The sequence below is a fragment of the Ailuropoda melanoleuca genome, chromosome 11, assembly GCF_002007445.2.
Source record: "Ailuropoda melanoleuca isolate Jingjing chromosome 11, ASM200744v2, whole genome shotgun sequence".
NCBI lineage: Eukaryota > Metazoa > Chordata > Mammalia > Carnivora > Ursidae > Ailuropoda > Ailuropoda melanoleuca.
Genome location: NC_048228.1, coordinates 7,696,889 through 7,713,301, shown reverse-complemented (window position 1 = coordinate 7,713,301; position 16,413 = coordinate 7,696,889). Strand labels below are relative to the sequence as shown.

The window sequence follows — 16,413 nt, the reverse complement described above, 5'->3', positions numbered from 1 at the left end:
GCCTTGTGGTTGGCTGGGGAAGCCCCAGTCCGGGTTAGGGGTTCTGGGCTCCAAGCTGGTGGCCCCGGCTCCAAGCTGGTGGCCCCGGCTCCCAGGCTCAAAGCCTGGGCCTTGGGGAAGGCAGCAAGAAAAGGCAGGAGTCTGGGGTGGGGCAAGCACACTCATTGCTAACCCCCAGGCAATGGTAAAATTCTCTGTGGATCAATTGTGTGGGGCTGGGAGACCCCCTCCCCCAGGCCCCTTTCCCCCTTGAGGCAGAGCCCACAACCTGGGAGCTGATCTAGGGAGCTGCCCAATGGCCTTGGAGTGGGGTTTTTCTGACCAGCTGGCCACACTTGCTTGGCACCGCTCTCGCCCCTTCCCCTGGGGTCTTCCCAGCATCCTCATGACTCCTGGTGTGCAACGGGGGCCAGGCCTCAGCTTCCGAAGCTTCCTGCCCAGCTGGACTCCAGGTCAGGCCCACAACTGAGGTGGAGCCCTCCAGCTTGCCAGCTTGGGATGGCCCTGCTTTTGCCGGAGTTGGGCTAATTGAACCCGTGCAAGGTTCTGCCAAAAGGGCTTTCAGTCCTACCTCGAGGGCCTCAGAACATGACAGAGCAAGGGAGGGAAGGGCCAGGGCCAGGGCCCCAGGGCAGGGAGCTGCCCCCTAGATGCTCCTGGGGCGTGAGGCTACCCCCTGTCCGCTAATTGGCTGTGCCCTGTGTCTCTCGCCAGGAACGGATTGCCCACAGATAAACCAGCTGTCACCGAAGATGTAAACATTTACCAGAAATATATTGCCAGGTAGGCCCCTGGGGTGGAGACGGCCATGGAGAGAAGGTGGGATGGTGCCAGGAACGCCTGGGGACTGTGGGACCATAGGCCCATCTGACCGCCAGTGCCAAGGTGTCTAATGCTTCCCCACCCGTGTGCACTCCTGCCCTCAAATTCCCCTGAGGGACTATGCCCCATCTCAGAGCCCTTGCCCCCTTGATGTTGTCTGGGCCACAAGCCCTCAAGCTCTAGGCTGGGCCAGGGTGTCCAAAGGCCCCAGGTAAGCCCAGAGCACTGCTGTCACTTACACGGAGTCTTGGGTGAGATGCAGGCCAGTGCAGAATGGGTGGGGATGAGGGGGGGTGTGGGCGATGGTCCTCCCTGACCTGGCCTCAGTGTGCTCTCTGGGCCGGGCCTTGATCCTCACCGCCTGACTCCAGACCTGCTTCTGTGCATGTCTAAGGCAGCAGGATGGGCGGGCAAAGAAATGGCCTCAGATTCCCCCAAATCAGGCCCCTTGCTGCCAGCGCCCGATGGGGTAGCACGTGGCAGGGGCTGTGCCCCGGCCTTTGTCTTTCTGCTGATCTTCTAGGTTCTTCCCACCCCTCTCTTTTCAGCTTCGCTCCGTCTATTATCATTATTATCATTATTATTAGGGCCTCCACAGATGGCCCTTTTGGCAGCTTCGGAGTAAATGTGTATTTGCAAGTCGTTCTCCCCTTACAAGGGGGTCTCCGTCTCTGTCCTGCAGTCTGAGGCCCATCTCCTCCCCAGTTGTCATTGCGGGCTCTCCCCGGGAGCGGCCTCTCCAGGGTAGCCGCCACGCGGCCTCGGGGCCTGGAGGAGGCACGGGGTTTCCTGGGAGGCAGGCAGCGGCCAGGCCGCATGGGGCTCCCGGCTGCCGAGTTGGCTGGAGAGCATACTCCCTGCCTCAGGAAGCCGAACAGATGCTGTGCTTTAAAAATTCATAAACCTGGGCTGTTTCAAGTGTCAGGAAAGCCCAGGACAGAGAGAGGCTTTAACACCTTTCAGCAGCTGGGCCCTCCCAGCCCGTATCTGCAGCACCTGGCTTAGCCCTGGGGGGGCGGGGCAGCGGCGGCACTTGCAGGAAAGGCAGTCGGGCCACTGTGGGGGACTCCTGCCCTCATCGCCTCATCCCATCCCATCCCATCCCAGGCCTCTTCCCCTGTCTCTGCTCTGACTTTTGGCCTGCCCCGGCCTCTTCCTCCCCACGTTGGTGCTAGGCCTGTGTGCCTCCCTGGGCCCTCGTTCCCCCGGCAGATGGCACAGCCCTGCGCTTTGGTGGCTCTGGGATTCCCAACAGGTGCAGTCACTCCCCCTGGCTTTCTTAGACCTCAGCCACTTCACCCCTACAGACTACCTCTGCTGCCCCCCTGCACCCCCACACAGGGCCCAGAGCCCCCCTGAACCCCAGCAGCGCTTCCCTGAGATATGGGCACAGATTTTTCTCGGCTGCTCCTGCCGAGAGCCTGGGAAGAGTCTGCCCTGGGGCTGCTACCCAGCGAGGCCTGAGCCCACCCCTTCTCCCTGCAGGTTCTCGGGCAGTCAGCACTGTGGCCACATCCACTGCGCCTACCAGTACCGCGAGCACTACCATTGCCTGGACCCCGAGTGCAACTACCAGGTAGGGTCCGGTGGGCCCCAGCCCCACCCCGGCGTGCCGGCCTCGCGGCAGAGGAGCTCCTCACAAGTGGGATGGGGGCGCTCAACTCAAGCAGACAGAGAACCCTGAAAACCAACAGCTGCAAAAAAGCATCTGATAGGAGCTGGAGCCATCTGCTTCCCCGGGGTGATAACTGAAGCTCCCATTCACTGGGAGCTGCCCTGCCCCCAGGGACCAGGCCAGCAGGCGGAGGCCCCTTATCTGACTTTTCCCAGTGTCTTCCTGCATCAGGACTCCTGCCCCATCTAACAGATGATAACACTGAGGCTCAGATAGATTGTCACTTATGGTCAAAACCACCTCTGGCACGTGCAGAGCCGGTAAACGAGAGAGGAACGTGCGTTGTCCCCTCTTGCTCACCGGGGAGCCCACACTGGCACCGCCTGTCGGCAGTCCTGGGGAAAATGAGTCGTCAGCCATCAGAGCCCCTGCCTGAAGGGCCTGGCCCAATTCAGTGTCTCTGCTCCGTGGCGTGACTGCGGGGAGCGGGGCGGGAGGCCAGGGCAGGGTCGGGGGCTCCGCAACCTTTGGAACTGCCCCGTCTGTGGGCCTCGGTGCTGGCCCGGGGGCCATGTGGGCCACCTCCAGCCCAGGTGGGATTACTCCCGGGGACAGCCGAGGGGCCGGGGGTCTGGGCCGGCCGGGAGGGGGTGGGCGTTGGGCCCTTCCCAACGCAGTGCCGTCCTGCAGAGGTTCACGAGCAAGCAGGACGTGATCCGCCACTACAACATGCACAAGAAACGCGACAACTCCCTGCAACACGGCTTCATGCGCTTCAGCCCCCTGGACGACTGCAGTGTGTACTACCACGGCTGCCACCTGAACGGGAAGAGCACGCACTACCACTGCATGCAGGTGCCCGCCGGCCTGGGCCGGCCCGGGGTGGCGGGCGGGCGCGGGGCCGGCCCCATGGCCATACTTGGTGCGGGTGAAATTCAGGGAGCTGTTTACACAGACCGACAGTTTTCAGGCTTTAGCACCAAGAGCCACGTTGCAAATGGTTCCTGAGGGGGATTTTGTTTAATTTTCTGTTTTAATGCCACGCAGAGTCTGGGCTTTTTCAAGGTGTCAGGTCCAGGGGGAGCGGCTGGGGGTTGCAAATAGCAGCCGGCGCGCCTTCCCCGGTATTTGTCAGGGGGTTGTTATGGGCTCCGCGGAACAACCTGGGCCAGGAGGAGAGGGGGGCTCGCTCTCCGGGCCCTGAGATGGTGCAGACACTGGCACGGCCCAGCCTTCAAGAGTGCTCAGATTCCACTGGTTTTTACTCAATATGGCAACGTTGCCTGCCTTGGCCCAGCCCGGGTGGGGTGGGGAGGGCCCCGTGCCAGCAACTGTCCACTAAGCCAGTCCCTGGGCTGAGGGTGACCGCCAGGCCCCCGGGTCCGGCCCTGCCCACCGCCAGGGGCTTTGGAGGTACAGCCACCGCTGAGGACCCCAGAGTCCCCTCCTGCGGGACAGGATTGCCTCACCTGTTCCGGGAGCATCCAGGGCCCCGAAGACATCCCGGCCCTCGGCACAGGCGGGGCCTGGAGGGCCAGAGGGGTCGCTAGAGGCTTTCCACCCCCCAGGTGGATGTTTACAGGGCCGAAGCTCCCCTGAGCAGGGAGGTCAGTGGCCGGCAGCACCGCTGCTCCGACCTGGGCCCCGGGGCGCGTGGCCTCAGTGGCCCTGACGGCCATCCTGCCCCTGCAGGTGGGCTGCAACAAGGTGTACACCAGCACGTCAGACGTGATGACCCATGAGAACTTCCACAAGAAGAACACCCAGCTCATCAACGACGGCTTCCAGCGCTTCCGAGCCACCGAGGACTGCGGCACGGCCGACTGCCAGTTCTACGGGCAGAAGACCACCCATTTCCACTGCAGGTGAGCGGGGCGCCAGCCGGCGCGGCATCCTGGCCGTGCAGAGGGATGGACACAGGGACGGGGGCCTGTGGGGGCTTGGGGTCCTGCCTCCTCAAGGCAGTGGGCACAGGGGTGGGGGCCGCCCAGAAACTCCTCCTGGGCTACGGCGGGAGCAGGGCAGGGCCGCGTCCCGGGCCCCCGACACCCTGCGACAGGCTCCCGCTGTCCCCTCCAGGCGCCCCGGCTGCACGTTCACCTTCAAGAACAAGTGTGACATCGAGAAGCACAAGAGCTACCACATCAAGGACGACGCGTACGCCAAGGACGGCTTCAAGAAGTTCTACAAGTACGAGGAGTGTCGGTACGAGGGCTGCGTGTACAGCAAGGCCACCAACCACTTCCACTGCATCCGCGCGGGCTGTGGCTTCACCTTCACCTCCACCAGCCAGATGACCTCCCACAAGCGCAAGCATGAGCGCAGGCACGTCCGCTCCTCGGGCGCGCTGGGGCTGCCGTCCTCGCTGCTGGGCGCCAAGGACACGGAGCACGAGGAGTCGAGCAACGACGACCTGGTCGACTTCTCGGCCTTGAGCAGCAAGAACTCCAGCCTGAGCGCCTCCCCGACCAGCCAGCAGTCCTCCGCCTCCCTGGCCGCCACCACTGCCACCGCCGAGGCCATGCCCTGCGCCTCCAAGCCTCCCAACAGCAAGATCTCCGGGCTGCTGTCCCAGGGCCTGCCCGCTTCCATCCCGCTGGCGCTGGCCCTCTCCAACTCGGGCCTGCCCACCGCCGCCCCCTACTTCCCCATCCTGCCGGGTCGGAGCGGCGCCTCCCTGCCCGTGGGCACCCCCGGCCTCCTGGGTGCCATGTCATCTGGGGCAGCGGCCACAGCAGCCGCTGACACGCCTGCTCTGGCTGCCTCGGGAGCCGGTGACTCTGCCCCAGCGGCTGCCACCTCTGTCCCGGTGCCCCCTGCCTCCATCATGGAAAGGATCTCAGCAAGCAAGGGTCTCATCTCACCCATGATGGCCAGGCTGGCCGCCGCCGCCCTCAAGCCCTCTGCCACCTTTGACCCAGGTGAGCAGGCCGGGCCCTGCCCAGGAAGCAGGTGGCTCGCAGACCCCGGGAGTCCACAGCCTCGGTTTGCGGGGCAGAGTGGGAGTGAGGGTGGAGCACCCACGGCCCCTGCCTGCCCAGCCCCCCATTTTTGCCTGGTCTCTGCCTCCTCCTGTTTATTTGCTATTCGGGACCCCTCATCTGGCCTGCCCACTCCACCCCAGGCAGCTCTGGTCCTTCATCTGTGAAGTACAGGTGGTTAAGGCCGGCCTTATGGGGAGCCCTGGCATCCTGGGGGCAACGGGTCCTCACCCACTGCCCTGACTTCTCACCCTACCTCGTCCCAATTCCGGCCCCTGATGAGAGCAGTCCCGGAGCCCCACATTTCCTTAGGGCCCCCTCTGTGTCACATGGAGGGGGCCGGAGTCCAGTGGGGTGACCAGACTTCAGGGGTGCTTGGGATTTGCGCCTGGCCAGCCCCACAAGGCTGAGGACATCTTCCAGTCTCTCTCTCTCCATTGGTGCCTTCCGGTAGAACTTTCTGTGACCGCGGAAACGCTCAGTTCTGCGCTGTCCGGAATGGCAGCCACTAGTCACAGGTGGCTGTTGAGGGCTTGAAGTTGGCTCTGTGACCAGGGAACTGGATTTCAATTGGAATTACTTTAACTGAGTCACACTTGGCCGGTGGCTGCCATGTCAGACAGCACAGCCAGAGCCTCCCGGTCACACCGCTGCCCTCTCTCTGGCTCACCGAGGGGCGCGGTTCTCCTTTCTCACATTTTCTACTCTTTTTAAATGTCTTCTGTGTCTCTGGAGCTCTTTGGCTTTTCTGTTTACCAGGCCCTTCTCCCTTGTTCCCCCCCTTGGTACTTGGCTGACTCAAGTCAGCTGTCATTTCGTCCACTCACTCTACAACCACTGGGCTTGCCGAGGGCCAGGCACCTGGCCAGTGCTGGGGATGCAGCAGGGGGGCAGAGTCCTGCCTAGTGGAGCCGAAGGACGAGTGGAGGTAGTCTGTGCCCCGGCACACACTAGGAGGCGGCGAAGTCTGGACTTGGACCTCCGTGGCCCAGCTCCTGAGCCCCAGTGCCCCGCTCCTCTGTGAGATCATCTCAAGACCAGCCAAGACCTGAGGTCCCTGCGACTGGCCCCGGGGATCCGCCCAGACCTCCTGGAGGGCCCGCCAGTGCTTGGCCGGGCTGTTTCCTGGGGTACCTTGGGCGAGTGACTTCGGGGAGCTACTGGGATGTGGACACTGCGTTCCGAAAACCCTGCCGTCCCCAGTGGGACGCTCCTGTCAGCTGGAAATGGACTGACCCACTTTCCATTCCAGGTGTGGGAGGGACAGCAGGACTGCCCGGGGGCCGTGCCTCTCTGACCAGCTGCCTGGGGGCTGGGGTGGGGCCCACATCAGGGCCACACGGGGCTCCGTGGCCAGACTGTCAAATTCTTCCTTTTCATTAGAAAAATCTCCTTCCCCCAAAAGAAAGGTCAAGGGAAGGGGAGGGGACCCGTTTTCCTTTATTTTTTAATAAAATGCCACTTGCTGCCTGTGTGGCAGCCCTCGATCAGCCACAGCGCCTTGGGGCAGAGTAATATTTCAGCCACTTGGGGATTGTGGAGAAGAGCTCGGTGGACACGTTCCTGTCAGCAACTTCTGCCCCTGCTCTGCTCGGCCTCCCTAATCCTCTGCCCACCCAGCTCCGGCCTTTCCCCCAATGGCTGCACCCCGCCAGCTCCCCCTCAGACCCAGTCCAGCCCAACCCGGCCAGGGTGGGCCTCATATCCCTGCCCTGGACAGCTTGACGGGCGAGGTCACATAGTTTGAACCGTTCTGATTGGCTGTCAGCTTCCATAGCCCTGACACAGCAGATGCCCCTCCTGGGCATGCTCCGTGGAAGGCAGGGCCGTCGCCCCGGCAACAGTGGGACCAGGACCTGCGGAGGGGGCACAGCTCCCAGTCTAGATCTGCCACTTTCCCTCAGCATTAACAGAGTCTTTAATAAAAGCCTAAGCGGCAGCCCCACAAATTGACTGTGACAGTCGGTGGAGAAAATGAAGGGCCCCCACCCCCGTGCCAGCCCCCTCCCCAGCCTCCCACCCTTCTCCTCCAGGAGGCCCTGAGCCAGGACAACTTTGACATAATTTTGCAATAATTATCACTTGAAGAATTGCCACACAGGGGTGAGCGTCACAAGCGATCATGTCAGTGGGGAGAATCGCTGACCAGCAGCCAGGGCTCGCCCAGGGCCCCAGCCCACCCAGCCCACTGCCCTCCCTGCCGGGGGGTGGGGGGTTCCGGTTTGTGCCCAGAGGAAGCCCTCAGCCCCTCTAACACCGTCTTCCCTCCCCTCCCCTGTAGGAAACGGGCAGCAGGCCACCCCCACCAGGTTCCCCCCAGCCCCAGTGAAGCAGGAGCCCGGTGAGAACGCTGGCGCCCCGGTTCCCCACGAGGTCTCCCAGGACCGCAGTTTAGACCTGACTGTGAAGGAGCCCAGGTGAGGCGAGGCCAGGGCCTCCCAGCTCTGCTCCACTGCAGGAGGCTCTGGGACGGCACCCTGGAGGCAGACCCCACAGATGCCAGGGGCCGACCCCTTCTAGTGGGGGTCATCCTCCTGGCCAGGCGGATGTAGCAGGCGGAGCCGGGGCCCGAGGGTTGGGGTGGGAAGTATCTGGGCTCAGTCCCACATACATCCGAGCTAAAGCCCCTTGGTTTGTGTGTTCCAGTAATGAATCAAATGGCCACGCAGTCCCGGCAAATTCATCTCTTTTATCCTCGCTTATGAATAAGGTAAGAACCATCCATCACACGCCTCCCATTCCCCCACCCAGAGAAATTAAAGCTATGCTGGGGGGTGGGGGGGATGTGTTTGTTTTTTAATGTTTTGCTTCTAATAAGATGAGTTTGTACCATTTAAATTTTGAGGCCATTTTTCATCGGATATAATTTCAGAGCCACTGCTTACAAATTAATTTAATGAACTGGCTGAAGAAATATATTCCAGCCTCTGACACCCTTTTTTTCCCCTCAGATGGAGGGCTCCAAAAGCTTTTCCAGAGCCCTCTAACTTCTTCCGCTCTCCGTTATTAATTTTATTTATTTATTTTATATATTTTTTGTTTAAAAAGGGGTGGGGGAGGGGCCCTAAAGTGGGAGCAAAGCATCAATTTCCACTTTTCGGGTTGAGTAATGGTCTTGGACGCCTTCCGTAGAGGTCGCTCCAGAATATTTATTTTAAATAATGCAGGGTCTTTGTAAATTATACATCATCTCAAATATATTTTCCCCCTTCACATGATAAATTTGACTACAGCAAGATTAATTTGGTTACCGCACACAAGTGACTGCTGAGGGAGCTGGGCCTGGGCTGGACATCATAGGCGGGGGTCCCGGCTGGGCCCTTGGCGGGGAAGGAGACCCCTGCCGCCCTCTGCCCTCCGCCGCAGGCCCCGTGCCCTCTGCCTTCTCTCCCTCCCTCCTAGCTCTCTTGCTCTCCTTTTCCCTTCTCTGGTCACTGCCCCCCGCACCCCCTCGTTCCTTCCTGTCGGGGCCCCACGCCCCACGTGGGTCAAGCCTTTACACGGGCTCCCCCTCCGCACTCCCCCTCTGGGCCCAGCAGCAGTGAGCCATCTTGATCTCACCCCGTGAGCCTCCCTCCCTCCCTCTCCGCTCCTCCTTTGTGCGCCTTCTCTTGTTCTCAAGGAATTCATAGGGGTTCCCCCCCTTCCTCCTCCTGCACTTCTTTTGAAAACCTGGCAGGAAAATAACCAGGGAGCCACGAAGTCTGGGAAAAGCTAGGCTGGAGTGTGTGCCCAGAGTCTCGGCCTTAGCTTGAGTGATGGATCTTAGCATTACCGGGTTTGCGTGGACGAGCTCTGGCATCTCCACAGGGCCAGGGTAGAGCTGCACGTGGCCTGTGGCAGCATCTGTTCAGCGTGGGCTCAGCTATGGCCAGGCCTCGGCTCCTCTCGGCAGCTCTGGTCCGTTGTGAGGGGCTGAGTGGCCCAGAGCTGCTGCAGCTCCCAGGGCAGCCAGGTTTGTGTCTTGAGGTCCCCAACCTCAAGCACGGCCCCTGTCCCCTTCGCAGATGTCTCAGGGCAACCCGAACCTCGGCAGCCTGTTGAACATCAAGACGGAAGCGGAGGGCAGCGCCGCCGTGGAGTCCTCGCCCTTCCTGGGCAAGGCTGTGAAGGCGCTGGTTCAGGAGAAGCTGTCTGAGCCCTGGAAGGTGTACCTTCGAAGGTGAGGGTCTTCCTGGCAAAGCAAAGGAGCAGTGAGGGCCACACCCCCCGTCGTGGTGGCCAGTGCCCCAGGGTCTCCTCTGACCACCCGTTCCTCTGCCAGGTTTGGCACCAAGGACTTCTGTGATGCCCAGTGTGACTTCCTTCACAAGGCCCACTTCCACTGCGTGGTGGAGGAGTGCGGCGCGCTTTTCAGCACCCTGGACGGGGCCATCAAGCACGCCAAGTGAGTGGGGGTCCCCAGGGTCCACGGCGACCTAGCTTCCTTCATTCCAGCCGAGCTCCGGGCTGGGTGGGGCTGGGGGCTGCGCAGGCCTCTCGCTGCTTTGCCAGCAGGACCCATGCGCAGCTCCCACCAGACCTCAGAAGCTCAGCTGGCTTCTTAGAAGGTACTGCTTGAAAAAAAGGCGGGCTTCCCCGCCCTTCCACCTGCTCGGCTCCCAGCAGGGTCCTCTGAGCCCATCCAAGCCCCACTTAGAGACCTGGAGCAGGGTCTGCTCTTGCCCCCCCTTCTGCAGCCCGACCACACATGTTCCCTGCAGAGTTAGCCAGAGAGACCCCACTCTGACCCAGGCAGGGACCCTACGTGAAGGCCTTTCCAAGCCACGGTATTGTAGATTTGTCGATTCTCTTTGACCTAAAAATAATGAAATTAATTTGTAAACCCATTGAGCTGAAAAGCAGCAGGCCAGCCGCCTATCATAATTGAACCCAGAACTTGCGGACATTCAAAACAGACCTAGGCGGCCAGGCCCTAGCTCAGGCTTTGCTCACTGCTTAGGCAGCCCCAGCTGCCAGGCTGCAGAAGCACCAACTTCGAAGGCTGAGACCCGCCCTTTAATTCTTGGAGCAGATTCTGGAAGCACAGCCTTCGTGCACCAGGGCCTGCTGTCCCTGCCCCCACCCGCTCTGTGTAGGGAGGAGCTAGGGAAGGGACTGCAGGAAGGTCACAGGTAGGAAGGTACAGTTAGAGCCGAGCCAGGAGCCCAAGTTCAGGACCAGAGGATACAGCCGTTTGTTGTCAGTCCTTCCTCCCTGGTAGGGTCACGTCTAGAGCTGGGGACTAGGGAGGGAACACTGGGCCCCTAGGCTTGTGATGGGGTCAGACCCAGGGAAAGGCTCCCTGCTCAGGGCCCTTGTCACTCCCCACCTGAGACGTGGCTTCTGCGTGTTGCAGCTTCCACTTCCGGACGGAGGGAGGAGCAGTGAAGGGAAACGCAGAGGCCTCCTTCCCCGCCTCGGCTGCTGAGACCAAACCTGCCTTGGCCCCCTCGTCCCCTCCAGCGCCTCCTGTCACCACAGCCACGGTTTCCTCTCTGGAGGGTCCCACTCCCAGCCTGGCCGCCGTGCCCTCCACCCCCACGCTGCTCGCCTGGAAGCAGCTGGCTTCCACCATACCCCAGCTGCCTCAGATCCCAGCGTCGGTGCCTCACCTGCCCACCTCGCCCTTGGCAACGACTTCTCTAGAAAACGCCAAGCCCCAGGTCAAACCCGGATTCCTCCAGTTCCAGGAGAAGTGAGTCCCTCGATGAGCCGGGAGTCCCGTGTCCCCCGCGTGTCTCGGGAGTAGGTGCTAGCAAGGGCGGCGAGGGGGCCCTGCTCCTTACCCTGCAGTCAGCCCCGGCTGTCCCCAGCATCTCTGGGACACCAACTTCGGGCGATGTCCTTCTAGCCAAAGAGGCTGCTGCTCTGACCCCCTGCCTGTTCCCAGAGCGGCCAGCTGGGGTGGGGGGAGATGGTGGTGGTCGTGGCCGCTGTTCCAGAGGGGCAGTGTTGACGCTGTGAGGACCAGCTTAGGTGGGCTGGGAGTGGTGGTCCTCGCCCGGCAAGGAGGGCTACGTCTCGCCCTGGGCCTCCTTGTTGATCTCTGTGGCTCGCGCCCACGGCTGAGCCGCTGCAGAACAAGCGAAGTCATGGGTGGGGGGCGAGGGGGCTAGCCCCCCCACCCAGGCCCTCACCCATCTGCACGATGGTCTGAGCTCTCAGGGGTGGAAGGGCCCTTCCTCACTGGATGGTGGTGGCGCCTTGTGGCGAGAACGGTGACTCTGTATCGTTACGTGTGCGGCTTCCTGTTCTCAATAAAAGTAATAAATTGGACGTGAACACACACCACCTGAGTGGCAGCTGTCCTCCCTCTCTGAGCACCTGCGGCTGGGCTTTTGGCATGGAAGGGCACCTGCGCTCCTCTCCGTCCCTTCCCCAGCTTCCCTCCCTCCGTTCCACCTCCCCTCAGCGGCAGCTCTCTTAGTTTCCCCAACGTGGTCAGGTTTGCACCCCGGGGCCACCGTGGGGGCAGCCGTGTTGTTGGCCAGGGTGGAAGACTGGGGCACAGCGTCCCCTGCACTTGTCTGCTGCCTGGGGGGCAGGCTGTGGGGCAGGGCTGCTGCTCCCAGGGCAGGCCGGCATGGGGGCTCGGCCCAGCACCCCTCCACCCCCCAAATTCCACCACTCAGCTGGCCTGTGAGGTTCTCTGAGTGGACGGGAGCCCCATGCCCTGGGCCAACCCTGGGGGCCCCGGCCACCATGCACCTCGGCAGGACCCAACGTCAGGCACACATTCCCACTGGCCAAGGCCCCATGGTAGCGGGGCTTCCTGGTAGGGCTGCCCACCCATCTACACCCTGTCAGTCAGCCACACCCAGGGCAGTGCCCGTGCCAGGCCAGCCAGGCCCTCACTGGCCCCCCGCCAGGGCTGGCAGCGCCATCTCTCATTTTCACATCCAAGAGGTTACTGCAGCCGTCCTTATCTATAATCCTGAGGTGTGGCCATGGAAACTACATGTCCCAGCATGCAATGCTCTGGGCAGCCTGCACACTACAATCCTTCCTGCACCATCCGAGCTCCAAAAAGAAGGCAGGAATGCATGCTGGGATCTGTAGTCTCCTCTGGCCGAAGCCACTTGGCAGGAGGGCAGCCCAGGGGCCATTCCTCTGGGCCGTACCACAGGGGGTTAGGGAGCAGGACCCCAACACGAAATATCAGGATGTCAGTAGGGAGGGCCCTGGGAATGCCAATGACCTGGGCTGTGGTTTCATTCCAGCGATCCTTGCCTCGCAACGGACTGCAAGTATGCCAACAAGTTCCACTTCCACTGTCTCTTTGGGAACTGCAAGTACGTCTGCAAAACCTCCGGCAAGGCGGAGTCACACTGCCTGGACCACATCAACCCCAACAACAACCTGGTGAACGTGCGAGACCAGTTTGCGTACTACTCCCTTCAGTGTCTCTGTCCCAACCAGGTCAGCATGGGGGAGGGGCGGGGTGGGGGGGCCAGGGCACGGGGCAGGGCCCGGGACCAGCTGCTCCTGGCAGGGATTCCGTTTCTCACACCCCTTTTGAACTGGCCTCCTCCCGTCCTGGAAAGGGCACCATCGGCCCCTGGGCCCCTGGAGGCCCCTGGGCAGGGGTCCAGATCGGGGGTCCGTTGCTGAGGTCTGTAATGTCACCCCAGCCCTCGGTGGGGACATCATGCTGGACAGTTGCTCTACATTTGGCATCATTCCACCCATCCTGGAACTGTGCTCCCTTTCCCCAGAGGCCTAGAATTTTACAATTCTGGGCCCACTGGACAGCTAGAGATTGAGCTGTCCATGCCCCAGACAGGAAGGGCACAGCACGTTCACCACAAAGGCCTGTCTGGAGACTGGTAGGGGCTGTTTGGCAGAGTGCCTTGAGGAGGAGTCTGATCCCAGAGCTGGGCGATGCAGAGAAGAGTGCGAGGGTAGATCAGTGATGTCTGCTCTGGGTGTGGGCTCAGAGGCAGTCGGCAAGATCGCCAGGTCGGATGTCTCAGTCAAATGACAAAAGGGACATACTGCTTTTGAACACGTGAAAGGCCTGTACCCGATTATGTTTCCTGATTCTGAGCACGGAAGAGGGCCTGCCGTGGGCCAGAGGCAGGGGGCCAGGTGGGAGCTCACGGAGGCTGTCGGCCGGCTCCTGACCCTCCTGCCGCATCCCTGCAGCACTGCGAGTTCCGGATGCGCGGACACTACCACTGCCTCCGGACCGGCTGCTGCTTCGTGACCAACATCACCACCAAGTTGCCGTGGCATATAAAGAAGCATGAGAAGGCCGAGCGGCGGGCAGCCAACGGGTTCAAGTACTTCACCAAGCGCGAGGAGTGTGGCAGGCTAGGTACTGGCGGCTGGGGCTGGGGGCAGCAATTTGCGGCAGGTGGCAGGGGCACACCCCTGGCCCCTGAGGCCCCGCTGGCCTCGGCCCCCTCTCCTGGTACCCACCTCTTGTCCCTGCCTCTCAGACTCCACCTGTCGTTAAAAATGTCCCAGATCTCACAGGCTGGGCATTGTCACGCAGGGAAAACTGTCCAACACAAAGAGCCCAGGAAGAGGGGCGAGGGTGACTCGGAGCACTCCAGCCACCCCCCGGGGAAACGCCACATGGGTAGAGTCAGGCCCTGCACCCGGTGCTCTCTCCTTTTCCCTCGAGGCCATGCAGGTAATGTAGGAGCTCCCGAAGTGGCCCACCCTGGGATCTCTTTCCAGGGCTTGCGCTGCAAGGGCTCCGTCCAGAACGGTCCCTGCTTCGTCTGCTCGCGTGTTCGTTCAGCAGCTGCTTACTGACTAACAGCTGCGTGTGGCGCGTGCTGCTGCCGGAGGGGGGGCGGCGGTGGCAGTAAGGGTTTGGAGCATCTGTTCTGGCCAGCACCGTGCTTGGTGGCGGGGATCCGGTGGGACAAGCAGGTACACTGTGGATCAGCCCAGAGCATCTGTGACCTGGGTGACCCAGAAGGAGGTGGCCGTGGGGCCAGGAAGGAGGCCACACGTGGCCCTGAGCTTCACAGCAGATGCCAGGGAGCAGAGTCTGCTGTGAGAGCTGGGTCCTCGGCTGGGAAGCCGTCCACAGCCCCTGACCAGGGCCCCCCAAGACGCTCCCTGGCCCCAGCTCGCCCTGGGGATGCATTTGGGGAGGGGCTCTGGGATGAGCGGGCAGAGGGCAGAGCCCACCCGCCTGCCTCATGATGGAGCCACGTGTTCCTGGGCCTGCAGATGTGGGGCAGGAATGTGCCAGGAACAAATGGGAGAGTGGAAGGCAGGTGGCCGCGAGGCGGGCGGGGCAGACATCTGGACTGCAGGCCGGGCCTGCTGTGACTCAGGTGGCCGGAGCAGCAGGGTCTCGGGGGAGCAGAGGTGGGGCCGCTGCCACTGCAGACTGGCCCCTCCAGAGGGAAAGGGTGAGATACTCAGGGCAACTGCCAGAAAAGGCAGTAAACAAACCTTTCTTTCAAGTATTAATTCAAAAAGAATTCACGGCCTGGGAGAGGGTTGGTAACCGTGGCAACAGATGTCAACATTCCGTGGCCCATGCTGTCCTCGGGCTCAGCTTACGGGTGTCGGGGTTCTCTGTAGCTGTCCGTATTTACTCAACTTTGGGGGGTTTGGATGGTAGTTGGGGCCAAACAAAGCTGGGGGATGATATAAGACACCTGGCCAGCCCCAGTGCCATGGTGACGGGCAGGCCTTCACCTGCCCTGTGCCGACACTGTTTCAGCCCTGCCCGCTCTGTTTGTTCTCAGCCCAGAGCCAAGCGGAGGTGGGTGGGGGCAGGGCAGAGGTCTAAACAGGTCCAGGGACAGGCACCTGGGCTCCCCAGAGGAAACATGGAGACATATCTTGCTTGCTGGGAGGGGGCTGACCTAGCAGACGGGTCATTAGGGTCTCACCCTGGAGCCCCAGGACCTCTCCGTTGGAGGGGCAGGGAGGGGATGGGGCCCAGCCTGCCACGTCACGTGCCCTCCTGCCACCTGGGGGGTGGGGTGGAGTACAAGCCCTCCTCAGAGGAATGTCCCCACGGGTGGGGTGGGGAGCGTGCCCTATCCCCGACACCATCTGCCCGGTTGGCCACACTGCCCCGGTGCCCAGAGCGCAGCTGCCGTGCAGCCGGTGCAGTGAGTGTTGGCCGGCGCGGGGCACTCACGCCGGGTCGGGCTGTGTCCACAGGCTGCAAGTACAACCAGGTGAACAGCCATTTCCACTGCATCCGGGAGGGCTGCCAGTTCTCCTTCCTCCTCAAGCACCAGATGACCTCCCACGCCCGGAAGCACATGCGGAGGATGCTGGGGAAGAACTTCGATCGCGTGCCCCCCTCCCAGGTGAGAGCCCTGGGCAGCCAGGCCACCGTCCTCTCCTCCACCTGGGGTGGCGACAGGGCATCACCTGCGTCCCTGCTCTTGCTTCCAGGTGGGGGGCCCTCGCCTCCCTGAAGCGACAGTCTGCCCTCTGGGGGCAACGCAGCCCCCAGCCCAGCTTCCTCAGGGTCCCCCTTGCTTCCTTTCAGGGCCCCCCGAGCCTGATGGACACGGAGACCGATGAGTATATGGATTACACCGGCTGCAGCCCGGGTGCCGTGTCCTCCGAGTCGTCCACCATGGACCGAAGCTGTTCCAGCACCCCTGTGGGAAACGAGAGCACCGCGGCAGGTGAGTGTGCGGCCAGCGAGCCCGGGACGGCCAAGCAGCAGGCCAGGAAGAGACCGCGGGCACCCAAAAACTTCCAGCCTGGGCCAGGCCCCTCCTCCCGAGACCCCAGGCACTGCTGGGTCCGACTTAGGACTGGAGGGCCATGGTCAAGTGGCCTCAAAGGGAGACAGAGCCAGCCTCTGGGTGTGGCACAGCCAGTGGGTCTGTGGGACGTGGGTCATGGAGGCCACCTCCTGCCAGCACTCAGCACTTGGCCTCAGTTTCCAGGAGAGGACCCCGGCTTGTCCTCTCTGAGCGCTAACCGAACGGAGCAGCAAGCCCCCCCCACCCCCCCGCCAGGAGGGCAGGTAGGCCGGGAACCTGCCCGAGCCCGGGGGGCCCCAGGCACCCGGCC

At 62.2% G+C, this 16,413-nt stretch overlaps 1 protein-coding gene across 1 annotated transcript in view; it reads left to right on the top strand.

Moving 5' to 3' along the window:
- The window catches only part of CASZ1 (castor zinc finger 1), a 138,035-nt gene extending 126,200 nt beyond the window's left edge, over positions 1-11,835 (top strand). Inside the window, exons 7-16 of the mRNA XM_034671191.1 lie at positions 715-783; positions 2,308-2,398; positions 3,128-3,292; positions 4,130-4,302; positions 4,517-5,358; positions 7,700-7,835; positions 8,065-8,128; positions 9,426-9,580; positions 9,683-9,805; positions 10,757-11,835. Coding sequence (XP_034527082.1) covers positions 715-783; positions 2,308-2,398; positions 3,128-3,292; positions 4,130-4,302; positions 4,517-5,358; positions 7,700-7,835; positions 8,065-8,128; positions 9,426-9,580; positions 9,683-9,805; positions 10,757-11,099 — 2,161 coding nt within the window. The 3' untranslated portion in view covers positions 11,100-11,835. The remainder of the gene's footprint in view (positions 1-714; positions 784-2,307; positions 2,399-3,127; positions 3,293-4,129; positions 4,303-4,516; positions 5,359-7,699; positions 7,836-8,064; positions 8,129-9,425; positions 9,581-9,682; positions 9,806-10,756) is intronic.
- The last annotated feature ends 4,578 nt before the right edge of the window (positions 11,836-16,413 follow it).